We start from the raw sequence: 25,872 nt of genomic DNA, 5'->3' as shown, positions 1-25,872 counted from the left end.
AGACACAGGGATGAGTGTTGTTGAATATGGCCATTTGATGCCAATCTTGAATTGTAGACACAAGCTCAAATGAGAGTTGTGGCCTGTCCAAAGGCACGTTATGAGTGTTGAATTCCATTGACAGTTTACAACATTTTTCCCTTTAGCATAATTCACCACAACGTGTAAAACTGTCATCATGCTTTTAGTGTTACTTTCAATTTGGCATCATATCAAAACAACGTCTCCTTTAGAGTTGGAATTTGTTGATTTTTCTCTCTCATTTGAAATAACCCACTCCTGCCCATAGACTGTTTTTGTGTAATGCTACTGCAGGCAAACTTAGCTCAGGCATTCACATGTTTAGAACTGCACCCACCTCTACCCCTGGGCACCCTGCCCTACACGAATTCCATGATTTCTCTTTGTCGATCATAAGATCAAGCAATAGTTCTACACCATGTTTGCCCCAGGAACAAAGCGCGAGTGCAGGTTTTGTAAAAGTGAAATTGTACCAGTGACCTGGTTATGCTATAGCAAGATTTTTCATTGTTACTGGGTTTAGATAGTTTAGTACAACATATTTTAATTCAATGGATCTTTCATGGGCAGATCCATTGTTTGCCCAGCACACCGTTTTCACTTCTTCCCTTGGTGTTGCTTGGAGTGCCAGCATTGTGTAAGTGTCCTGGCCGTTATGAGTTATTTTAGTTCCTTTCCCACCCATTTTCTCCCATTTGCACTCATCCCTTGGATATCCGTGGCAGTGAGGTGTGACTGCACTCCCAAGGTTTGTGTGGGCCGTACGGAGCGGGTGGAGATGGGTGTTGTCCCCACACTCCGGTTCCTCGCGGTCCGCGCTCCCAACGCTCGCCTTTCCCGCCGCTCCCCGCGCCAGGGGCGCCCCCTGGCGGCGCGGGGTGGTGCCGCGGGGCGGGTCCCGGGCGGTGCCTCGCGCAGCCAATGGCGCGCGCCCGGCGCGTTCAAACGGGGCGGCGGCGGTTGCGGAGGCCCCGCGCGCAGGTAAGAGAGGACCGGGCGGGACCGGGCGGACACACGGGTGGACACACGGGGTGGACACACGGTCGTCCGCGGTCCCGGCGGGGCTTGCCCTCCGCGGGAGGGCTTTGGAGCCGCAGGGCGCTGCGGGCAGCGCTGCCGCCTCCTCGCCCTGTCGGTGCGGGCGGGCCCGTGACACGGCCCCACGGCCGCGCGGGCTCTGCCGGGGCTCGGCTGGGAGGGACGGACGGATGGACAGACGGACAGGAGCTTTGCTTAGGGATAATGGAGCTGCCGGTACCCAAAGCTGCGTCTTCACCCAGCTTTGAGCGCGTGGGTTTCATCTCTGGTTGGTGATTGTAATCCTTTAAAAACGAGGGGTGAGCGTACTTCTCGTTCCGAGTTCGGCTCTCTCGAACTGGACGTCGTTCCTTATTTTAGAATGAAAGAGCTCTCAATGGGCAGTTTCACTGTTCTACAGAAAAACTTTATGTGTGTTCACAAGGCACAGCTATGGCAAAGAGAGGGGAGAACTTTCTTACAGGACTTGTGTTAAAGCTGCACGGGAAGGGTGGACTTTTCAGAAAACACTGAAACCATTCATGGCTTACGGCCGTGTTTCTCTATTTACTGATTGCCGGAGGGAGCCACAAAATTGATATTTTACAACTCGTGTGACGTAAATAGTTTCTTGTCTCAAGCTGGATTGAGCAATAAATATGCTCTGGTTTGAAATTTTGATATTTGCCTCACAACTTGGGAGCTGTGAAAAGTGTGCAGTCATGCGAAAGTGGATGTAAGTGCATAAAGCTGGAGAGTGCTCTGAAAGCTACAACTTAAAAAGTGTAGCATTTAATGTAAACTTCTGTTGCAGCAGTGGTTAAACGGTTTCTTCTACATCACTTGCTCTCATCTTGCTTCCCATTTTTTCCCCTGACCATGTACAGCTGTTGTTAATGATAGATGCAGTTTTTAAGGATCTAAGTCAGGTGACTTCTTGTAACAGCAAATTAATTGCAGCTGGCAAGTCTACAGTGGGTAGTGATACCAAACCTGTAGGAACTCAATATCCATGATGCAGATACAACAGTGAAAATATACTTTCCTATGCAGATTGCATATATACAGCTTTCAAAATATTTACGTGTAGGAAGGATGGGGAACATATCTTACATATTTTTTCTGTCCCCTAGGCTAGATGTCTTTTGTTTTGCTATGGGCCTATGTACTAGAGCGAACTAAAATAATGTCCAAAGGTACTATTAATAGTCATCTTTATTAACTGTTTTGTTCTGATAGTGGGTTTTATATTATGTATCAAAATCCTGAAAAAGAATCTGCTTTCCATGTTCACAGACTTCTTATTCAAAGTTAATTTTTTTGTTCTATTGGACTCTGTTAGCTGTGAAACACTAAGAGTATAAATAGGTGTGAGTGAATGGAGGCATGATCTGGAATTCCCTTACTTTAAGGATCATAGTAGATCACTTGAAAGAAATATCCATGGTCATCTTTGTTGCTAAATAGTTAGATCATTCTTTTTACCAACAGGTGCTTTGTGATGTTTGGTTAACCTTCTGCAACAAATCATAGAACTCAGTAAATAAAGTCAAATAGCCTGTTGTTGTTGGAAGCAGTCATTCAAATATAAAGTAATGACTTTTTTTTTTAAGTACTGGAGGCGAAACAGGATACTGATTGTTATTTATTTACGTTTGGGAGCAAGTACTGCAGTGTATGTAAAGAGCTCCCCATGCACCAAAACATAACTGACACTGAATGTGAGTATCATAAAAAAAATTTTTGCTTTGTCTTCCCAGATTCTTTGTGAAGCAGCAACTAGAAATGATCCTTTAGGAAAGGTGCTGTGCTTGTTAAAAACCAAGTGTTAACGGGCTGGAAGACAACATGCCTATTTACACAGTTCCTGGCAGAAGCCCTGCTGGGACACGATGCACTGCCACTTTGCAGAAGCCTTCCTCAAATGATACCTTTGCCAGCAGGAAAGCATCTGGGCAGCAACTGAAGTCACAGATGCTGGGAGAAGAAAAGAATAGTCTACTTCCATGTTCTCAGAATAAGGCTGAGGAAGTAAATCGGACTTATGTGATTTCAGCTTGTGAAAAAGTGGGTGACGCATCAACTACTTTTACATCTGAAGGCAGGTTAACACTTCAGAGGAGAACTGGAGTAGGCAAAAAACCAGTGTCCAGTAGTGAACCATTGCATACAAATGCAACACAGGGCATGGAAGAGCTACAAACAGAGAAAAGACTTACTCTGCGGAGGCGTGTGAGGACTGGCTCCACTGGGAAGAGTAATATCAATCAGAATATTGTGCCTAGAAAAGAGAACTTGCCAGCTGATGCACAAAGAAATTACAAGGTTACACCTCCACAGAATATTAATGATAATGATGTTGTTAAACCAAACTTGAAGTTAGCTGAGGGTCAGTCCAGTACCAAATTGCAGTGTAACTTGAAAAGCAAGGGTTCCTTGGGTTTTGTTGATGGTGTCTGTAAAAATGGTATCTCCACGTGTTTAAAAGATAAGACAGACACTGCTGATACAAAATTTCAAAATGAAGTTCCTAAATCAGAACAATTAGTTACCTCAAAATGTATTAATAGGCTATCAGGAGAACGGAATGAAAAAGGCAATATAAATAAGCTAGCTGGAAAGCAAAGGGTACAGCACTTGATGATAAAACATAACAGTTTGGAAAGACCAAGGACCCCAGCCAAAAGTTTAACAGAAGGGTTTAAGCTTACACCAAAGAACAGCACTTTTCAAGATCAGCCATCTCTCAAATTGGCCTCAAATGAACAAACACCTCATCTTCAAATTTTAGCTAAAAAGACCCTTAGTGTCTCCAGCTCTCTTCCTGGGAGTAGAAGTTCAGAAGCAGAAGTGAACACAGAAGCTTTAGATGAGAGCAATAGAACTGAGGGAGATGTTTTCAAAGTGAAAAACAGCAAAGTGATTGTGGCTGTGCGGGTCCGGCCCTTCAGTAACAGGTTTGTATCCTGGACTTATTTCTGCTGCTCGTAGTGTATGGTGACTTCTGCTTTGTACTTCTTGAATTGTTTAATCATTGACCCAATAAGGATATAATATATACTTTGAAAGTAGCTGATACTTATGAAACACCAAGATGAAGATTTATTAAGAAACTGAATTGACTTTATAGGTATTTGGGTCTATTGTTTACATATTCATTAACAGTGTTTTGATCTTTAATACTTTATGTGTTCATCAAACAGATATTTTTACAATGATCACCAATCTTTTTCTATTTATTTTTTTCTTTTTGTTTTGATTGAAATTATTAACTTAAAGCATGTAGCTTATACTTTTTATTTTTTTTAATATCCCTCCCTTTCCATGCAGAGAGAAAACTGAAAACTCACTCCCTGTAATCTGCATGAGTGGTTCAGAGACAACTGTACAAAATCCATCCACAAACCAAGTTTACAGCTTCAGTTATGACTTCTCCTTCTGGTCTTTTGACAAGTGTTGTCCTGATTTTGCAAGCCAAGCAGTTATTTATCAAGCTTTAGCAGTGCCACTCCTTGAAAGAGCTTTTGAGGGATACAACGCTTGTCTTTTTGCTTATGGGCAGACTGGTTCTGGAAAATCATACACGTAAGTTCCTGATAATTGTCAAAATTAGGAGCCAATTGTTATGCCATGTAAAATCATGAAAAAAGATTCCAGTGTTATAGAATTTTGTCAAAATATTTTTGTGTATTTTAAAACAAAAATATTTAAACAAATATCTGTAGTAATTAAGCCAAAGTTAGCTTTAGAATACTTTTATGTATCTGACACTGACTTCTTACTACTTCTAGTGGAAAAAAAAACTCTTTCAAGAGAAATTAGTTCTGACTTTTGTAATTTCCATGAGGCTGTATAAACTTTTAATATAGGTAGTTGAGGACCAGAAGTATTTCTGTTCAATTTACAATAGATACAGAACTTAGAAGTAAGGTTTTCCTTTTTAAGTGTGAACTCAGTTGTTATGTACAATATTTTTTTAGCCTTGACCTAAAAGAAAAGATACACTCGGGATTGCAATATTATGTTGGTAGGTTTGTTGGGTTTTTGTTTAGTTTTTTTCTTCTACTTTCCCTTAACTATTTACTTTCAACCTTTGATATTTTAAGCAAGGCTGAAATTAGTATCAGTAGCACCTGTGTCCTCTGGTCAAATTTACACAACAGATTTGTGCTGATGACTATGTTGTGCACCTGTGTGTGTCCCTAGGCTGTGGCTGAGTTAGCCCAGTACACTGGTGGTCTGCAATGGCACAATTCAACATGAAAAAGCTGCACCAGAGGTGGAGAGGGTCTTATGTGACGACACTGGAAGTGTGCAGAGGGTACAAGATGCATGCATGTTAAGATAATAAACATCTATAGGCTTACTGTTAATAGTATGACTTACTCTTCAGCTGCTGTAGGTTTTTGGTTTTTCTTGGGTTGAAATGGGTTGAAAACCCATTTCTCAATGAATTAAATAGAAAATACCTCCAGACATCATCTTGTCCAACTCCCTGCTTAAATAAGCATCAACTCAGATCAGATTTATTTCTGTTGCTTATTACTTGTATAACACAAAAGCATATGGAGTGTCAACTGCAGAGATGCACAGCTAAAGTATCTATTGAGAGTTACAAAGCTGAACTAGCAGGTTTTTTGTAACCACAGGATGATGGGATTTGATGAAGACCGAGGAATAATTCCAAGACTTTGTGAAGATCTTTTCAATCAAATAGCACAAATGGACAAGGAACAGGTGATGTGCTTATGCTATTGACCTCACATTGGAATATGAGGAAACTGATAACTTAGTGCTAATCTGTTTATTTGTGTTCATATTCTTTTGCTGATTCAAATCTTATTTCTGCTAGTAGCTCTGACTAACAGGGCTAAGCAGTCAAAATCAATATTGTTTTACTTCCTTAAGGGCAGTAATGTGAAAAAAAATGGGCATGATATTTTTAATATATCACTAGACTAGGATTCTTTTCTCTATATTGCATGTCTTACAAGATAAGATTTATGTAAGTAAAGATAAATCCCAGTGGGCTTCATACTTGCAGTAGAGGCAGTAGAATAGAACTCAAAAAATATGAATTTATTGTTAAACATCATGTATCAAAGCAAAATACACTTCAATAGTATTCCTATTCTAGCTCAGTATTCTTGCTGAAATAAAAAATAACAACCCTCACTCAGAATAATGAAAATGTTTTGTGGACCATATTAATACCTCTTTTGTTATTAATTTTATTAGATTTTGTATCATCTTGAAATGAGCTTCTTTGAAATATACAACGAGAAAATCCATGATTTGCTTGTCTTTAAAGCTGAAAATGGGCAGAAAAAGCAAGTAAGTTGCTCACAGAAACAAGTATATGCATAAACTCCAAGCAGTGGCATCTGTTTTGTGAACAAAAATGCACAATTGGCAAATGATTATCAATTTGCCATCTAAGTAACTTAGTTGTGAATAATGGGAATCAAGTAAAAAAACAAATAAAAATATCGCTATATCACTAGTTAAACTAATTTAGCTAGTTTTTAGTGTTTGTGTGTTAGAATAAGAAAAAACATAAAGAAATTTGTCTTACGTAGGGTACGTAGGAAGGAATTTATTACTTCTGATTTATCAAAAAAAGTATTTTCTGCTCTTTGATATTGAACAGTATACTGGCCACTTGTGTGTAAACTGAATATTAGTTTATGATAAAGATGATACAGTATGTTCAACTTGCTGTTGAACTAAGTCCTTTAACCTAAGCTTGAGACTTATGTGGACTTGTTTTATAGAAATTAAGACTATACTGTCTTGTCTAAAGCAGGAGTGAGTTTTGTCAGTAATTTCAAGGTAAGCTACTTAACTTGGAAACATAATAGATTTATGTTGCAGAATGTTTTTTTTCTTTTAAGATAGTCCTGAGTGCCAGATCTAACTACTGCACTCCTAATAATTTGTATTTTGAAATTATTCTCACCAGCTTCGTGTAAGAGAACATCCAGTGTTAGGACCATATGTGGAAGGCCTGACTGTGTAAGTCTTAACTGTTCTTACTTTAAAAGATGTGTGGTGTAATCCTGAAAGTGTGCAATAGTTATCTTGAGCCTCTGTGCAAGCTTGTCTACTCACCAGTAAATCAAGCAAGATCTCAGTGTCATGTAGTTTTAGAAAAATTCATACCTGTGGTGTATTGCCCTAGTGAAATAAGTGTGTGAAAGTCTCAAGACAACTGAAGCTTTCATTGTGTGTTTGTATTTTGTTTGTAACTGGGGAAATGCTTCAGAACTCAGGCAACAGGGAAAACTGTAGAAAGAAAACTGTCTGAACCCAAACTTTTCTTTTTCCCCCCACCTTAGGAATGTTGTTCGTTCTTACTCTGATATTCAGGTAAGAGTTATTTGGTTACTAAAAGAGAATACAAATATTTCTACTTGCTCCTTTCTTCACTGCTGAAAAATAAATTCCATGGATGGCAAGAAAGTGTAGACTGTACTGTAGGATAATGAAGACTAGTCCTATATAATGGAGCTGAGTAGATTCATACAGTTAAGTGTCCCTTTTCACATGGTTATCTCTTAAATTCAAGTTTTCATTCCTACCATATAGTCATGATTTTTGTTAATAACTTTATTGGCAAACATAAAAATCTTCAATTAACTCCGAAGCAGGTTTTGGTTTCACATCCTAACTTTTGTTTCTTACAGAGTTGGCTTGAACTAGGAAATAAGCAGAGAGCAACGGCTGCTACAGTAATGAATGACAAGAGCTCTAGATCTCATTCTGTCTTCACCCTTGTCATGACGCAAACCAAGGTATTGCCAGGTTGTTCTTTTTTTATATCTGCTCAGATCAGGTAGTAAAAAGTTGTTTTGTGTGCTGCCTCGAAAGCTGTGAGAATATACCTGAAGATCTTTGAGAAAAGCACAGGGCATTTTAATGTGGCTTTCTACACAGCAAAACTTGTTTTATTTTACATGCTTTGAGTAGATTCTTGTGTCTCTGTGCTACTTGTATTTATAGCAGCAATATAAATATGTCTAGACTGACAGATCTAGGAGTAGTTCCAAGCTTCTCAGTGTGAGTTTTGAGATATAACAGGAATCCTAATTGAGGCCAGACCAAATTTCACACTGTTGCCAACACAGCTTCTGAGAAGGTTAGGCTGTGTGAGGTGCATAGCTGTGCTGAGTTCATGCAAGCGACGGACTGGGTCAATGGTAGGAGATGCAGTTTCTGCTCAGTCTGAACACAATTTACTGAACAAATGTTTCCTTGCTTCAGGATGCCTCTCCTCCCCCATGTATCTCTAGGACATAGGGGCTACAACTCCTCATCTGATTTACAGATGCTTAAAAGACAAAACCTGACTTATTGAGTTGAGCCTAAAGACAGAAGGGAATTAGGTAGAGCTCCTCAGGAGTCTGCGGACTGTCAATTTTCTCTGTGCACAAATAACTTGTTGGTTTGTGGGTTTTTTTTGTTCTTGATTGGTTTAATTTTTCATCCCAGTTTCCTGATCTTCTTTCCTTCTTCCCCCTTGCCATTCTCACCACTAGATTGTTGATTTTTCTCTATCATAACTAGTCTTGAGCCTTTTCTACTGACCTGATCTTGATTAGTCTAAGTCAGTAACAGCTTACTGACTTGGATGTTTTTTGGATAACTGCAATAATCAAACTTTGGACCCAAACCCACAGTTTGGTAATCTGTTGTGTTTGCAGTTTATGCTTATGCAGTTAGTCAGCCACAGCTAGCTAATTCTGTGGTTAAAATCTGAACTTCATCTCCTTCAAGGGATGTACATGAGGATATCCTGCCAAAAATTAGAAGGAACTTTTGATGTATTTACTGTGAACACCTTATCAGATTTCTGCTTGTCCTCAGGCTTTTTATTTTGGTTTGAATGCCAACATGTCCCTTTTTTTCCAGGTAGAATTTGTGAATGAAGAACAGTGTGATCGTAGGCTTACCAGTCACATCAATCTAGTTGATCTCGCTGGCAGTGAGTGCTGTGCAAAAGCTCAGACCACTGGAGAGAGGCTGAAGGTAAACCAGGACTGGAAATCTGTGGAGAAGGATTGACTCCTAATAATATCCTTAAACTCCAAACCATGCTGACCTAATGGGACTCTTGGGCAGGAACTGTAGCTATAAAGGATGTATGTAGCCCTTATAAGTATTACATCACATTTTGCCGTGAGGGTGGGTGGCCTGAAGAAGGCGTTTGCACTGTGCAGTATGGCACATCTGGCTTAGAACAGCACTTCCCATGCTATGCAGGTCTAATGATCCTGCAGGAGGAGTGAGGGAAAACTATTGGCATGGCTTGGCAAATAGTGAATCAAATATCACAGAGAGTTGGTCTTGCCCCTTTTTGGGGGAATCTAATTAAATAGAGTTTCTAATAAGAGACTTTATTTCAAGCTGCCTTCATAAGTTTGATGGCTCTTAACACCACTTATTTTAAAGGCAAGGTCTTTGTTCTTTCCAAATGAAGATCTTCTAGATTGCTTTTGCATCTTATTGTCGTTTTAATAAGTTAATAAGTGGTAACATTTAATGTGGTACAGCTGCACCATACATTGAACAAGCATAATTAATCAACAGTACAGTCAATAACATCACACAAGAAGATGCAACTGTATTATAAATATTTTTATTTCTGCTTTGTGTAGGAAGGTGTGAGTATCAATAAGTCGCTGTTAACCCTTGGAAGGGTTATTTCTGCACTCTCTAAACAATTTCAAAATGGAAAGAAAACTTTCATTCCTTACCGGGAATCTGTCCTTACTTGGTATGTACACTTAAGAATTTTTTGTATATAGAAGTAAAGGCTTTTTGAGATTGTGTTTTTCTTATCTGTTCATGAGGCATCACTTTTCTCTTTCTCTCAAATGATCTATGGAAAGAAGAAATTAGCCTGTTGCATCAGATGAAGAAGAAACAGGACCTTGGTTTGTTTTTTAAGTAGCTAACAGTCCCTCTCAAATAAGTAGCAAGACCCTGGGTATTTTTATTTAATCTGTTCTGCTTGAGAAGTTGTGAATTTTTCTCTCAGTGGATTGACTTGTATTCTTCTGTCAAATGCAGGTTGTTGAAGGAAAGTCTTGGTGGGAATTCCCAAACAACGATGATTGCTACAGTGAGTCCAGCTGCCAGCAGTATGGAGGAAACGCTCAGTACCCTCCGCTATGCGAAGCAGGCTTGTTCAATTATCAACATTGCTAAAGTAAATGAAGATGTAAATGTGAAGCTAATCAGAGGTGAGATTGACATCTGCAGTCTTTGAGGGTTTTTCACTTGCACATGTGTTTAACTTATTGCTTCATAGGAGTTCTTACTATTAATAATCTGTTGATTTGACTGACCGCTTGTCAACTAGGCTAATACAACTTGGGATTTTCTTCCTTTTAATATCATTATTCTTTGTGAACTCTTTTTTTCCAAAGTTTAAGTGATATCTTAGGTTACACTTGAGAACCTGGAACAGGGAAATGTATTTTGTTTTTTTAACTGAGTAATAGGATGAATTTTCTAGTATTGTACTGAAATTTCTACACCCTATTTTGTCTTCATTTCTAATGTGCATTGTGTATTTGTTTGTCTAATGCAGAATTGAAAGCTGAAATTGAGAGGATGAAGGCAGCTCAGAAAAGTGCTCTAAACACTGATCGTGAAAAATACAGGCGTTATTTGCAGGAAATAACATCCTTGAGGGTAGAACTGCACCAGCAGGAGAGGAACATGGCAGAAATGCAAAGGTCAGGCAGTCATGAATGTCTTAATTTAAAATAGAAATGGCAAGACTTATATGCTGTCATTTTTCTCCTAATATGTTGCGTTATTTTCTCTTAATATATTAAGGGCCTGGAAAGAAAAATTTGAACAAGCAGAAAAAAGGAAACTGGAAGATATAGAGGAACTGCAGGTACATTTTTCTTTCTATAGGAGATAGTACAGAAAATATAACATCAGCAAACCTTGTAGAATAATGGGAGTAGCTGTAAGATTTGGTTTCTGTAATACTATTCTTTTAACAGACTACTGTGACTTAGGAATATTTAATATTTGAATGCACAAAGTAAATTGTATTTTTATGCAGAGCTCTCTTTTATCTAGAAAGCTGGAATTGCATTCAAAATGGACAATCATTTACCAAACCTTGTCAATCTCAATGAAGATCCTCAACTTTCTGAGGTGCTGTTGTATATGATCAAAGAAGGAGAAACTACAGTTGGAAGGTGTACACCAAATTCAAGACACGATATCCAGCTTTCTGGAGTGCTGATTGCTGATGACCATTGGTATGTAGTGTTATTTTTATACTTAAAATTTCTTCTCCCTCTTCCCTTTCTTTTGGAATCACTCTTTCTTCTGACACTAAAAAACAGGTTTTTTAGCCAAGAAAATAACATTTAGGGATATATTTTTTACTGTTCAATGATTAAGGCAGCTTCCTTCTGTTAACTGGGATAGTTTAATTTCTTTGTTCATCTCATTCATGTAGCAAAATCTTCTGCAGCATTTCTGCGTGAATTAGACCTGATGAAATGATGTTTTGTGGTAGATAACTCTGTTACATTAAGTTCAATAGAAAAGTGAAATGTCTTGACAGTTCTTACGTTGGTAAAAATAGAGATCAACTTGGCCATACTGCAGAAATATTGTTTAAAGTGCATTCTGTGCAATTGATCCCAGACAAAAAGCTGTAAGAAACTTAGCTAATCAGTTACTAAACCCATGAAAGATGCAGATATGTTGGGAAATTAAGTATTATGAAAGGAATGCTCAGGGTATTGTAGTAATTTTTTAGCAGTGGATTCTTAGTTTTAATATAGGTTCCCTTCCAAAATGTAGGTTGTCATTTCTTCAGTGTGTGTGTTGTGACTAAATAGTATGAAGACAATACACATCTGGAAAGACAATGACAGAACACAATCTCTAAAGCATGAATTTTAGTCTATTAAGAAATAGCACTTGCAATTATTATGAACTACTGATACTGTAAATGTTTCTTGTTTTCAGTGTTATAAAAAATGCTGTTGGCCAAGTAAGTATTATTCCACTGAGAGAAGCAAAGACATATGTAAATGGGAAATGCATTTTGAACCCAACAGTTCTGCATCATGTAAGTGATTGATTTAGTAATAGTAATATGTGCATATGTGAATTTCTTTGCTTCGTTAATATTTCAACTTCAGACTGCAGTTTTCTTAGAAGGCTCTGTAACTGTAAATATTTGTCTTTTCATCTTTGATTTCTAGCTCTACCTGCTGTGTTTTAAGTGCTGAAAATTTTTGCTTATAAATTTAAATTTTTAGAAGAATTCTTTTTTTCCCAATAGGGTGATCGAGTGATCCTTGGAGGAGACCATTATTTCAGGTTTAATCATCCAGCAGAGGTTCAGAAAGTTAAAACACCTTCTTGTGGGACTACATATTTGCATGATGGTCCAAAAGATTTTGAATTTGCAAAGAATGAGCTGCTTATTGCACAGAGAACACAGTAAGCATTAGTTCTTCTTGTTCTTGAGATAAATGCAATTGTTAATTCAACCCTGCAATTAGTTTAAGAAATAAATAATAACCTTCAGTTATTTCACAATAAAGGAAAACAGGAAAATAGCAACTCTATTTGTAATGGAAATGGAAGTCCCAGACTTAGCTGAAATGAAAGTGTACCTCTAAGGTTCAATCACCACACGCTAGACCACTTATCAACAATGTAGACCATGATTAAAGAAACACTGAGCTCCACAGGTCCTCAAAGTAGTGTGTCTCTTGGGTTGTGTTTCTCTCCAAGCATATGATGAGTCTGAAAGTTAGTTTTGATGTTTTAGAGAGATTTAAACCCTGAAAAATAAATGCCTTAGGAAAATGGGAAGAAGTTATAACCTGAAGTCGTATCTAATGAGGGAGAATTTGAGAGATGGTGAAGTGTTATTTGTACTTGCTTCATTCCTGGGAGTTATCAGAATGCCAGACTCACTGACTTAAAATTTACTTATCCCATCTTAATGTGATTTAGTGGGTTTCCATTACAGTTCTTAGTTTTGTGAAAGTGATGTAATAAAATGGAAATAGAGTGGACTTAAACATTCTGGAACGCCCTTCACATTTACCAGTGTCTGCATTTTCCCTACGAAATGTAAAATAGGTGAAGTATGAAAATCGTTCTTCTAAAAAAAAACCTTAACAAACCCTCATGATAGGAATAAAAAGTTGATAGTCTCTATACAGCCTATAAGAGATTAAAGGCAGCGTTCTAAATGTATGATACTTGTAGTCTTGAATCAGAAATTGAAGAGGCACGGCTCAAAGCCAAGGAAGAAATGATGCAAAGTGTCCAAATTGCAAAAGAGATGGTTCAACAAGAGCTGACCTCACAAAAAGAAGCTTATGAAAGCAAAATAAAATCACTGGAAGCAGAGGTGGTAAGTTGCCATCTCATCATTACATCAAACATATCAATAACAGAAACTGTAGTATGTGGTATCTGTTTGTTTGGTGCTTGGTTGGGGTTGGTTTGTTTATGGTGTGGGTTTTTTTGTCTTGAATATTCCAAGTATTTTAGAGAATGCTAGGCCTCATTCTTTAAAAAAAAATAACAAAGTCAGTCTTAGTAACACAAGAAGTTGCCAAGTAGGTATCCCCTTCAGAGTTATTCTAGGGATTGTAACTTGCGTGCAAGGGAAAATACCTACAGAATTATTCCATGCGATTTTTAAATTACTATAATATATTACTACAGTATATTACTTAATATGGTTTTTTTTTCTCTCCAAGTTGGCATGCTACTTTGTTAGTTTTTTCAACACTTTTACAATACAGAATGTATATTGGCATAGAATGTACATCATGGTAAAATAATAATGATGATGTATCTTATTTTTTAAACATTCTGTGGGAGACAGTGATGCTTGTGATGTGGGATATAACCTTTCATTGCTGACATTAGGCTGTGTAGGCTTTAGGGACTGCATGTTTTAAGTGTTGGAAGTGGAAATAAACCTTAATATCTGTATAAGGGATGGGTCAGAAATGCTGTAGAAGTGGCTTTCCTCCTCTCATCTCTCCTTTTTATTATCAGAGAGAAGAATCTCGTAAGAAGCAAATCCAAGAAATGAATAACCAAAAAGCTGCAACTAAAATACAGGAACTAGAGAAGGCAAAGCAAAACCTTGAGCTAGAACTACAATTCAATAAGAAACGTTTAGAAATGGAGACCTTGGCTACCAAGCAGGTAATTTTAAAAAAACCAGCTCTTTAGGCAATAAACTGGTTTGTTTGGGGGGGGGGGCTTTTTTTGTTAGGTTTTTTTTTAAAGCAATTACTTTAAAGGAAATGTTTTGAAGTATTTTTCTTCTACGTGATTTTATGCGAAGAACTGATACTTAGTTTGCATTCTGAGTATGATGTTGTATTAATGTTGGAGATTAACTAAGGCTGACTTTATTTCTTATATAACATGGATGGGTTTTTTTCTGTACCAAACTTTAGAGACCGTTACCTGTGGCAAAAGTCATTACTCCAGGCATTAATGTAAACAACGTCTGGTTCCTGGCTGGTGTTGATATATATCTGACTGCTGCAACAAATATGACTTAATTTTTTAAAAGTTGTTTCTTTTTTTAATTCCAGTATTTTTTAAGCTTTGCAATGTTGAAGCAAACTCAGAAAAATGCCAGAGTTTGAAAATGAAGGATTTCCTATCAATGTAGCAGGGGCCTGGTATCAGTTTCATTCTGAGAGACTTTAAAATGACAGGAACATAAAATTTAACTTCAATAAACAGCATTAAGAATTTTAAATTTTTAGTTTTTTTTTTTTTTAATCACTGCCCATTTTTCCCCAGGCTCTAGAAGACCATACTATTCGTCATGCAAAGATACTGGAGGCTCTGGAAGCTGAGAAGCAGAAGATTGCTGAAGAAATACACACCCTTCAGAAGAACCGTGGGAGTGGGAATAGAACAATGACAAGTTTGTATATATATTTTGCAAAGACAATGCTGACTTTTCATTTGCTCGGTGGGCTTGGGCCATGGATACAGATACAGGAGGTCTTTCTGTTCCCCTAACACTTCCCTGAACAGCAAGACCCTTCCTGGTTGTTACAAGCTTTTCTATTCATAACCTGTATCTGTCAGACTGTGTTAAAAACTCTGTTTTAATCATACTCAGGGTGGTTAGGTAGATATCCATGTAGTCTGTATTTATCCCAATTGCTTGAAAGTCCTTCCCCTTCTGTCTGAACTGGTCAAGCATTAACTCATTGGGGAATCTGGAGTAACAGAGTTAATTTTGTTTAGTTTTCTACTGAAGATTAATATGTAGTGTTTGGTCTTACGCCTCTGTTTCTGAAATACCCTTTATCTGACCTTTTGAAAGGGTTACCTTGCCTGGAAGGGTAATTTTTTCCCAATGTACTGGGAATTCATGGAATATTTGTGTTGATTTCTTTTTCGCCTTTTTTTTTGTTTTAATTAACTCTAAAGTTGTTGCATCCCATTGTTTGGTCCACTTAAGCATTATGTTCTATGTTCTTTATAGGTCCACTTAACTGGAAGTCTCTGAAGCTGTCAGTGATGGTCAAAGAGGCCAACACCATTAGTAAAGCATTAGGGAAAAACACTGTTTTCTGCAGGTGAGTATCTCAGTTAATTTTAAGGGGTTGTGTATATATAATATACATATTTATAACTGGGGGGTGAATATGCAGGGAGCTGTTGGTTTTTCTTTTAACAGTCTTATGAAATCGAACAAGATAAATGAACTTTCCAAACTAACTTTAGTTAAGTGTGTAGTTCAGCCTTGTTACTTTGAAATGTGAATTTCAAATTTGAATTTTAGATCACAACTTCAAAGGTATGTCCACAACCAAGTAATTTTGGATTGAATGTGCTTTGGAGGTGAATCTTCTGATGCCCGTGTCCACATATTGAAGTGGTCCTAAAGAACACTATGTTCCTTTAAAGCAAAACTGAACAGAGCCCTATGTGCCAGCCACCAGGAGGTGCTCAGTTCACAGGCCTGGAAAAGGGGTAGCTCAAAGTAAAAACCTCAGTGGATATTGAGCCTTTGAGACCAGTTATTTCACTCCACAGATCTCTTGCTATGCCAGGCTACTTGATAGCTGTAGCTGAAGAACGTTCTGGAAGTGGACCTGTGTGTTGTTCAGATCTTCTTAGCATGAGCAGAGATGTATTAGTGCAGAACAAATGCTGTATCATTTAAAACACTTGCTACAGTAAATGCAGGTAAAATAGGAGGTGTATGTTTACTGGTTTTCCAGGTGTTATATTTTTACTTCCTTCAAGAAGAATTCTGCTAGTAGAATTCTGTAGCATATATTTGGCTCTGAATTTCTTGGGAGCCAGGAATTTGTATGCTAGTATCTACTTCTGCTTCTGAATGCAGGGATTCCTTTTTTTTCCTTTGCATAAAAGTAACTTTAACAGCTATACTTATGTTGGTTTGGTTAGATACATGATGTCTCAGGAAATTTGTATCGTGTTTTTCATTCTCTATGTAATAAACAAGTGTCTTGTTTATTTTTGCAATATGAATAATGTGTTTTGTCTTGATATTTGTCTTTTAACTCTCCCACATTCTTAGGCATGACAAAATTGATGATAAAACAGGAGCAGTGTCTTCTGTTCAGGTGCAGGTTCGTAACATCAAGCTGGGAATAGCAACTTTTTGGAGTCTAGAGAAATTTGAATGCAAACTAGCAGCAATGAAAGAACTGTATGAGGTCAGTAACAGCTGAAGAATAAACACTAATAGTCAGTAATACTTTGTCAAAGATAAGATTTTGGTAATCTATGCAGGAGGAAAATTTTGAGGTTTTGGGGGTTTTGTGTCATCTTAAATGCCAAGACACATGTATATGCATTTCTTCATCAAACAGCAAGAGGACAATAGAAATCAGTGACTTTATTCAGGTTGTTTTTTGTACTGAGTAAGAAGCAGTAAAACATATATATCTGAAAATAAGCAAAAACATTAAAGCTACCTTTTTCCTCTTAATAGAACATGTTGTCTTCATCTATGCATTGAGTTCTTTGTCACTTTACTTCTATTTAACTCTCTTCCTCCCCTTTGTTTTCTTTATTTTTTCAGAGTAATGATAGAAATAAAGCTGCTGATGTGTTTTATGATCCTGCTGATGAGTGGGAACCTGACCTTTCAGACGCCTCAGTTTCCTCTCTTTCCAGAAGAAGGTAATACTAATTTGTAGCTCTTCTTCTACACTTAAAACACAAAATTGTGTAATTATCTCAATATGTTTTTGTGTCACTAACATAGTAATTTATTAATTCTTCTTTTACCATATTATAAGGTCAATTATATCCATAAATTTTGATTTAATTTGTATTTGTGAGGAGGAGGGGAAACTTGAAACTAAATATGTTACCTTATTATGCTCTATAGGCTTCACTTATGAAATGTGTATTGGTGTGCAACATGTTGCTGGTAAAAATTATGTGCCCAGGAAGCAGTTTGGTAGATGTAACAGCAGTGTTTCTGAGGTCAGGTGTGGAATATGTGCAGCGTGTATCTGATCAGTGCCAGAGGGTTTTATGTATGACCACTGACAATTAGTTCTGGATTACAATAATCCAGTAGTAGAGGACATTAGGTTAAAAATGAGTTCATGGAATGAAGATCCCTCTATAGTAGCAAGAGGCTGAAGAAAATAAGTAGGATCCGTTCTATGGGCTGTACTGACTTGCTTTCACTCTGGTTTAGGTTCTGTGTTGAGAAGTTCCATTAATTAGATGTTTATTTTGTTTGCCTGATGTCTGTTAATATTCATTGAACTTTCAGTGGGTATGAGGAGAGAGATTCTTTTCTTTTGACATTTTGTCATGTTTTTACTTTATTATCCTTTCTTAGAAGTAGAAGTTTCATGAAGAACAAGAGAATTTCTGGATGTTTGTCGGAGATAAAATTGCAGCCCATCCAGAATATACAGACTTCCTATATATCAGGTACTTGCTATATGGCAGAATACCTTCTATTTCATACTGAGAATTTGAACCTAATACATGCAGAAAACAGGCATTTGTAATAGTTTTTTTAAAAAGCAGCATGTGTTGGAAAGCAAAGTTAAAAATATCCTGTTTGTGATATCTTCAAATTTTTAATGTCAAGCTGTTAACAGTAGGGGGTTTTGTATTTTTAATTACACTTTCTTAGGGCAAAAACTTCCTGACCAGCACTCTGTGAACCTTATTTAAGAAACTTGCCTAAAACATTACTCTGTGTAACTACATGGGTTAACTGGAGAAAAAGGTTGAATCCTGATACAATAATTTGGAGACTTTGTTTTCTTGAGTTGTTGCTATTCATTCAACTACTGAGGTTTCCCCAAGCTTTTTCCAGGTTTTACAAACTTGTTTTCTGAAATACAGGATGCTCCAAATATTTTTTTGCATTCAGTTATTTTAGATTGGCTGGGTTTTATCTTCTGTTTCTCAGTAGATTTGATTATTGAAACAGATGGATTCATGTTAAAGAATTTCACTGTTGAATTTGTCTTCATACTACCTGAATCTAGAATGTATTTAGGATATTGTATATGCATTTTTTCCTGGCTTACAATCTTGAGTAGATGACTGTTAAGATTAAATAGTCATTACTGCTTAGACACACTGACTGCTCATTCCTGTGAAGAGTTTCTTGCATGTATGTTTTGCTTGTACATCATACAGGTTCACAGAACAAGTCCAGCATATGCCCAAGCTTTTCTGAATCGTTTCTTCCTGGAATTTGCAAGGAATCTATAAGTTCAGCTTTAGATTTACTGGAACAGAATCATGAAGCAGGAAAAAGCATAGCAGACAGTCTCCTAACTAGTTTGTTTATAATTTTTTCTGGAGTGTCTGCCATTTCAAAAGCCTATGAACAGCAAGATGAAGAATGTCAAGAAAACTGTAAGTCTCATTTTCATAAGAGTTTAAACATTACTAATGACTTTGAGATTCAAAAGCATTCATGTGTTTGTCTCTCACAAGAATTAACATTCCTCCATTAATTTGCCAAGGAGATAGATCTGATAGATGTCTTTCTCTTGTAGTTTTCAATCTTGATCCTGCTGCTCAGTCCTACAGCATCAGAATTATCTCTGCTTTTGACCAGATTGTGGTTCTAAGCAAACTCTGGCTTAACAATGTCCAAAAGTGTCCTGGATCTATAAAAGTTGATGAAGAAATGAAACGGGAAATAAAGAACTTGGGAGGTTATTTACAGTTACTGTTGCAGGTAAAGCATATTAAAGAATTCTTCTGTGTATAGAGAACTTCTGTGCATTAATGGAGTATTTACTACAGACTTGCTAAAAACACTTAAATGTCCAATGCATGCAATGACAACTGGACACACCTAAGGAAGGTGTGTTTTTTTCTAGCTAAATTGGTACTTCCATGTGCTAGTTGAGAGTAATGCAGACCTTCCTGTGCCCAGGACAACAGCATTAGTTCTTATTCATAAAAGGGTAAAAGAAAACATGCAGGAGCAAGACCAAGTGCTGGTTTAGACTGTGAAGTGCTGCTGTTTATAAATGTATAAACTGGTGGCCAGTGAGTATTACCCTTTTTACGCTGCAGCCTTGTGAAGCTTTTATTTCTTTTCTTGATTGTGTTTTCTTCTCTGTGGTTGCAAGGCACAGTCTTTTAGCTGTGATAGATAAGTCACTGTAATTAGAAAGATGTAAAGCTAAAAATTCCTTGAAATATTGAATGCTACAAACTCTTGCATTACAGAAAGTATGTGCTCTTTGACCGCAAGTGCTTTCAGTGAACGATGTGCCTTTGTTTCTCAGGGATGTTCTTCAGATATATCCTCAATGGTAACAGAAGCATGGAGCAAAGTAAACCAAACAGTAAAACAAACAATGAAATACATTGGACACTTGGCAGTAGTCACAACAGCTGATATTTCATTTCCTGAAGAGAACAATATTCCTGCATCTAGTCTACAGGTAAAAAAATGTTTATTAGAAATAGTAATTATGAATAGTAATTTTAATGTTGCTGTCACACTTATTATCAGTAACTGCTCAGAAGCAAATTGTTACAAATAACAATTTCACCAACTATATTAAGTACATATAGTACATTCATTTTTATGGTGAAAACAGATGTGTTAACACCTTTGACATTTTTTTCCCTTAAAACCTTCACTTTAAATCTGTGTAACTTACACTTGTAAAGAGAAAGAAATACTGTGCTTTTAGGATTGTATCTGCATTGAGATTATACAAGTCTACCTGTTTCACTGAAATTCAATACTTATATTTCAGTAATCTGTGTTTAAGTACCACACTGAGTTTTCAGAAATCTGAACGAAGTTAGGAAAAGGAGGTTAAAGTGCTGAGCACCAGTGGTCCAAGAATGACAGGTGCCTGAATAGGCCTGCACTGAACAATTTGCTGAAAACAAAATTGTTTCTAGCCCACTACAGAAAATCTCTTTTAATTTAAATTTTTAAGACCAAATCAGTTTCTTTAATCATTGCATTTTGAACCTTTTTTTTAAAAGGAATTTGTACTTGCCATTTATGATGGAGTAGGCTTGGGTCTGGAATCTCTCATTGATGCTGTACAGGAGAAAGCAAGAATGGTACAGAAAAAACTTCTGAAACAATGTCCACAAAATGAGGTGAGATGAAAGTAAGATTAAAAACTACTACTATATCTTGAAGGCACTTGATCATAGAGGGTTTTTTTAAGGTATAGTCTGTTCTTTTGTGCTTTTAATTTACTTAGGTGGTAAACTGTGAAGTAGATGATACTAGATGATACACATAATAGAGAGTAAAGTATAAGGAAGTAGCCTGTTAACATCTGAAAAATTCCATGGTACGTTGCAGAAAACATTATTTCTGCTTTGGAGTATTTTTCTTAACAGTGTGCCAGTATTCATTCTTATCCTTTTAAAATATTAATGTACTTTGACTTCAATCAAGTGTACAATATAATTAAAAGTTTCTTTGTAGATTCAAAATCGAATAAAGGATAACGTTGTGGCGTTAGCCAGATTCCTTGAAAATAACATCTCTTACTGCAGAAAGGTAAGAGAAATGCTTGGCAAAATGTGTGTGCTTTGAGTCTGGCATTTAAATTTGAAGAATACATTTATCAAAGAAGAGGAATTGAAACTACCTTCTGTATATTTACATTTGCATGATAACAGTTCCTGTCTCAGCAGCATTCCTGTGATTGGGATGCTAAGTTTTCTGGCTACTACATTTCCACTCAAAACTCTTTGATTTTTGTTTCACTTAAAGTATTTCTGGAGGTACTTTTATCTTTCTTCATTTTATGCTCATCATAAGCCTAACCACCTGTTTTGTTTTCTTTTAAGTTGAAAGCCTTAAGTTCAGTGATTCTAGTGTAACTTATAGCTGCTGCTGTAGTTATTGGTATTTTCAATTAAAAGCCAGGACAGATCATTTAATCTGTCTCCTAAGAGCCAAGTTTATTATGGATTTTAGTTTCATTTGCCTTCTTTTAACCTCGTCAACAATCTGTACTCTTTCTGGTGCTATCTTACTTGTGTGACTTGGTGTCAGTTGGATTTTGTATTTTGGCATTGGCCTGTTGTATGTGACTGAATTCATAATAGGCATGTTTAATAGTTAATATATTGTCATGTATTTGGGTTTTTTTTAAACTGTTCTTTGATAATACAGAAAGAAATAGAATCTCAGTTACCAGGAGAAGAATCTCTTTATCGAGAAATAAAGAAAAGCACTAAGATTGCTGTGAAATATTTGGAATTGGAGCAGTGCCTAACTGAAGTCTGTCGAATTGTTTCTTCTATGTTACAAGGTATTTGTCTGGGTTATCACCTGTCTTGATAGTAACCTGTGGGCTACAGGAGACCTGTAAAGCAAGAGGGAGGAGAACCTGGTCTGCCTTTGCGAGATACTGCATTTGATTCTTCTTGTCTCTGTTCTTCATAGGGTTGTACCGGAACACAAGCCCCCTCAGGAGCTTTGCAGAAAATATTTCTGTCATAGGTGGATATTTTAACAACTATTTTAGTTTATTTGCCTTGTCTTCTGCAAACAACCCTATCCAGAAGATACCCCAACCTTTTATGAACTTGGATGAACTGGACTCTCTGGTTGATTCCCTTATTATGAATTTTGAACTTGAACAAGGACAGCCATCACTGCAATCTCAAACTGTTTGTAGTGAAACTACTGAGACTCAAGGAGGACAGGTTGAAACAGGTGAAGTTGAATTTGCTTGGAAATGGAATGGGACTCGAGAACACACAGAAACTACAGAGCTTTCACCTGGTAGGATAGAGTGGGTATAAAACGTTATTGACAAATGAAAGGAAACTCTTTTCTATTGCATGAAGGCAAAGTAACATATGCCACAATAATATTACTAATATTAGTGAGTGAGTGATGTGAAAGTAAGTGACATGTTTGTGTGAGGATAAGTACCCTACATTTCACCAAAAAAAATTCCTTAAGTGGCTGCCAGACTTGAAAATACAATTTGTTTTGTTTTAATAAATGTCTATTATTACCTAAGTTTATAAGAAATAATTTAATGCAGTAAGTAAAAAATCAGTTGGAGATGTTATGAACAGGTAGACTAAAACTCCTGGGGAACAACTGGGAAACACAGTAAAGGCTTGACAGGACATTCACATCTCTTGATCACAAACCATGATTTAGGACTGTGTGGGAGATTCCTTTGAAGGGCATTCATAACACATGTTATGTTGCACACAGTTAGGTAAGAAGACTGCCTTCCTAACTTGGACACTTGAAAGGTAAATGATGTGGGAACCAATTTTCTTTTTTTTTTTTTTTTTTGAGTTGTTGCTTCACTTCTGCTGCATTATGATCTAGTAGTGTTACTGCAAACTTAGAGTGGGTTTTTTATACCTTTTTTTAAACAGAGCAAAACCTTTGTTTCTGTAGAGAAAAACTGAGAGATAGTAAGAGTACTTTACCAACCCTATTGGATAAATGCTTTTTTAAGTGGTTTTGTAGATCATTGAAAAATCTGGGCTTAAAGTGTATCAGTGATGCTGCTCTTCAACGTGGTGTGAAGTAAGTTCACGTTTGGTTTGTTGCTAGTGAGATATCTTTTGATTGCTCAAATGATTTTCAGTACTATTCATACTGGAATAGAAGCATATCTCTAAATATGTGTTAACCCATGAGGTTGTAGAGAATTTTCCCAGTCAACTACTTCCTTATGCTTTTTATTGTAGTCATTGTTTAACGCTTTAATTTTAGTCTGTTGGCTGAAGCCAGTGCAAGTTGACAGGACGGATGGAAATTAATTTGAATTTTTATTCTTTAAGACTGGGTTTTAGGAGGCCTGGAGTGAGCACAATTTACTGACAACAGAGCAGCAAAGTTTGTAAGCTAAAACCAAAGATTTTTCCTGTATGTTGAAGTTTCTGTCATGGTTTAACCCCAGCTGGAAACTAAGCATGACACAGCTGCTCCCTCACTGCCCCACCAGTGGGGGAGAATCAGAAGGGTAAAAGTGAGAAAACTCCTGGGTTTGAGATAAAGACAGTTTAATAGGGAAAGCAAAAGCCACATGCAAGCGAAGCAAAAGAAGAAATTCTGTTTCCCATGGTCTTCACCAGGGGCTGCAGGGGAATCTCTGCTCCAATAGCTGGAATACCTGCTCCTCTACTCCAGCATGGGGTTGTGGGTCCTTCCCACAGGCTGCAATTCTTCATGAATTGCTCCAGTGTGGGTCCCTTCCACAGGGTGCAGTCCCACAGGAACAGGCTGCTCCAGTGGGGCTCCTGCATGGGGTCACAAGTCCTGCCAGCAAACCTGTTCCAGTGTGGGCTTCTCTCCCCATGGCTCCACAGGTCCTGCCAGGACCCTGCTCCAGTGTGGGCTTCCCACAGGGTCACAGTCTCCTTCGAGCATCCACCTGCTCCTTTGGGCATGGATCCTCCAGGGGCTGCCGGTGGATATCCCTATGGACTCATCCACAGGTCCTAGTCTCCTTGACTTGTGTTCACACTGGAGTTCCAGCATGGCCAGTGCAGCAGCACAAACAGCAGCCATGCCCCAGCCATCTGCCAGTCCCTGTGCATCACCACTGCTGCTATCGGAATGTTCCCAGGAAGAGCAGAGCAAGGTGATCAGCAGCACAACAAGCAGTGAAAGCAAAAAGCAGCCACTAATGAGCTCAGATTCTCATACAGTTGAGCCCAGGGCAAGCACAAGAGCCTGCCCAAAGCAGCAAAACAGCAATAAGGGCTATAAATTCCATCTAACATATTCCAATCAAATCTGTCGTTATCTCAGACCTTCTGAGCTCCATGTTGGGCACCAAAACAAACTGTCATGGTTTAACCCCAGCTGGCAGCTCAGCCCCACACAGCCACTCACTTAGTCCCACCCAATGGGGTCAGGGAGAGAATTGAAAGGGTAAAAGTGAGAAAACTCCTCCTGAGTTGAGATAAAGACAATTTAATGGGGAAAGCAAAAGCTGTGCACATGAGCAGAGCAAAAGAAGAAATCAATTCACTGCTTCCCATGGGCAGACAGGTGTTTAACCATCCCCAGGAAAGCAGAACCTCCATCATTCCTACTTGGGAAGACAAATGCCATCACTCTGAATGTCCTCCCTTTTCTCCTTCCTCTCTTTCTATATACTGAGCATAATGTCAAATGGTATGGAATATCCCTTTGGTCAGTTGGGGTCACCTGTCCTGGCTGTGTCTCCTCCCAACTTCCCAAGCAGCCCCAGCTCCCTTACCAACATGGCAGTATGAAAAGAGGAAAGGCCTTGGCTCTGTGTTGGTGCTGCTCAGCAATAACAAAACCATCTATTTTTCATTATTATGTTCAGCACAAATCCAAAACATAGTTCCATACTAGCTATAGTGAAAAAAATTACCTCAGCCAGACCCAGCACACCTTACAAACCAGATATTCACAGCTGCCACCTTTCCTTCTGAGGGAAGATGTTCAGCATTTTGGGAATTTCAGTCTCTGAGAACATGTTAGGTTCTTGGAACTATTCTTTGTAAAAAGACTGCAGTAGAGTCAGCCATCATTTTCTTTTGATAACTTTCATACTGTAAATATAATTGATGCTGTTATTCAGGGATTTTGCACTTTCCTTATTTAGAGGAAATGAGGAAGGTAATTATGCTGATTCGGTAACCCACATGTATTTCTTAAAGACTAGTATACCATTGTACTTAGTCAAAAAATGTCTAGTGGCACAGTACTGTCATCAAAAATATTCACCAATTTTTGTATCAGCTAATAATTTTCTTCTGACATGAGGTGTGATGCTTAACTGCTTTGTTACTGTAAAGCTTTTGCAAGTCTGCTCCAGGGTTAAAGTATATTTAGGGTTATATTTTTGTACTGTAAAAATGAAAAGAAACCTGATATATTTGTACTTGCGTAAATGTATTACTTTATATTCAGCTGACGTTCTAAGAACGTAACTGGTCCTTCTGAATTGTGTATCTAAGCATGGAAACTGTAAAGAGTAAAACTACATCATGTAACTGAACACCAATATTTATTTATTTTTTTATGACTTCAAATGTAAATTCCTTGTTGATTTTTCATCTGGGTACAGTTGATTTTGAGACCTTCCTTTGTTGCTGAGAGTATTGCTTTCTTGCTCAAAGTATCATAGTGTAGAAATATAAAATATTAGTAAGAGTTGTTTTCTGTAGCTCACAAGTGAAACAAAACTGAAAACTTCTTTACCTGTGTTTCTTTCCTCTACTAATACACATTAACTTTCCTCTATGAACAGCACATATTTGGAGGCTGAATGCTTATGCAGTAATCTACACCTATTAATGTCAGAATACTCA

At 37.5% G+C, this 25,872-nt stretch overlaps 1 protein-coding gene across 3 annotated transcripts; it reads left to right on the top strand.

Moving 5' to 3' along the window:
• The first annotated feature begins 938 nt into the window (after positions 1 to 938).
• On the top strand, positions 939 to 22,856 carry KIF14 (kinesin family member 14). 3 transcript variants are annotated; one of them, XM_018079147.2, is made up of 30 exons: positions 939 to 1,002; positions 2,799 to 3,995; positions 4,369 to 4,623; positions 5,688 to 5,775; positions 6,277 to 6,372; positions 7,001 to 7,053; positions 7,377 to 7,407; positions 7,725 to 7,832; positions 8,950 to 9,066; positions 9,696 to 9,814; positions 10,111 to 10,283; positions 10,634 to 10,781; positions 10,885 to 10,948; positions 11,140 to 11,324; positions 12,046 to 12,148; positions 12,365 to 12,525; positions 13,306 to 13,453; positions 14,110 to 14,262; positions 14,875 to 15,001; positions 15,572 to 15,665; positions 16,637 to 16,775; positions 17,144 to 17,244; positions 17,921 to 18,015; positions 18,739 to 18,960; positions 19,104 to 19,288; positions 19,848 to 20,006; positions 20,566 to 20,685; positions 21,023 to 21,097; positions 21,719 to 21,857; positions 21,992 to 22,856. In XM_018079147.2, exons 2-30 carry the CDS (start codon positions 2,887 to 2,889, stop codon positions 22,351 to 22,353), a joined length of 4,929 nt encoding a protein of 1,642 aa, XP_017934636.1. In that variant the 5' UTR covers positions 939 to 1,002; positions 2,799 to 2,886; the 3' UTR covers positions 22,354 to 22,856. The 3 variants fall into 3 exon arrangements, with proteins under 3 accessions (XP_017934636.1, XP_029818155.1, XP_029818156.1); XM_029962295.1 differs by lacking the exon at positions 939 to 1,002 and adding an exon at positions 1,200 to 1,311; XM_029962296.1 differs by lacking the exon at positions 939 to 1,002 and adding an exon at positions 1,250 to 1,327.
• Positions 22,857 to 25,872: the final 3,016 nt, after the last annotated feature.

Source organism: Manacus vitellinus, unplaced genomic scaffold (assembly GCF_001715985.3).
Source record: "Manacus vitellinus isolate BGI_N305 unplaced genomic scaffold, ASM171598v3 scaffold_44_pilon, whole genome shotgun sequence".
Lineage (NCBI taxonomy): Eukaryota > Metazoa > Chordata > Aves > Passeriformes > Pipridae > Manacus > Manacus vitellinus.
Note: the sequence above shows the minus strand (reverse complement) of the source record. Positions and strands in the feature narration are given on the sequence as shown.

Coding starts and splice junctions, on each gene's coding strand:
- KIF14 (XM_018079147.2), top strand. CDS start 2,887: ATGCCTATTTACACAGTTCCTGGCAGAAGCCCTGCTGGGACACGATGC. Junction 15,002..15,571: donor TGGGAATAGAACAATGACAA/GTTTGTATATAT, acceptor TGTTCTTTATAG/GTCCACTTAACTGGAAGTCT. Junction 18,016..18,738: donor ACAGACTTCCTATATATCAG/GTACTTGCTATA, acceptor TACATCATACAG/GTTCACAGAACAAGTCCAGC.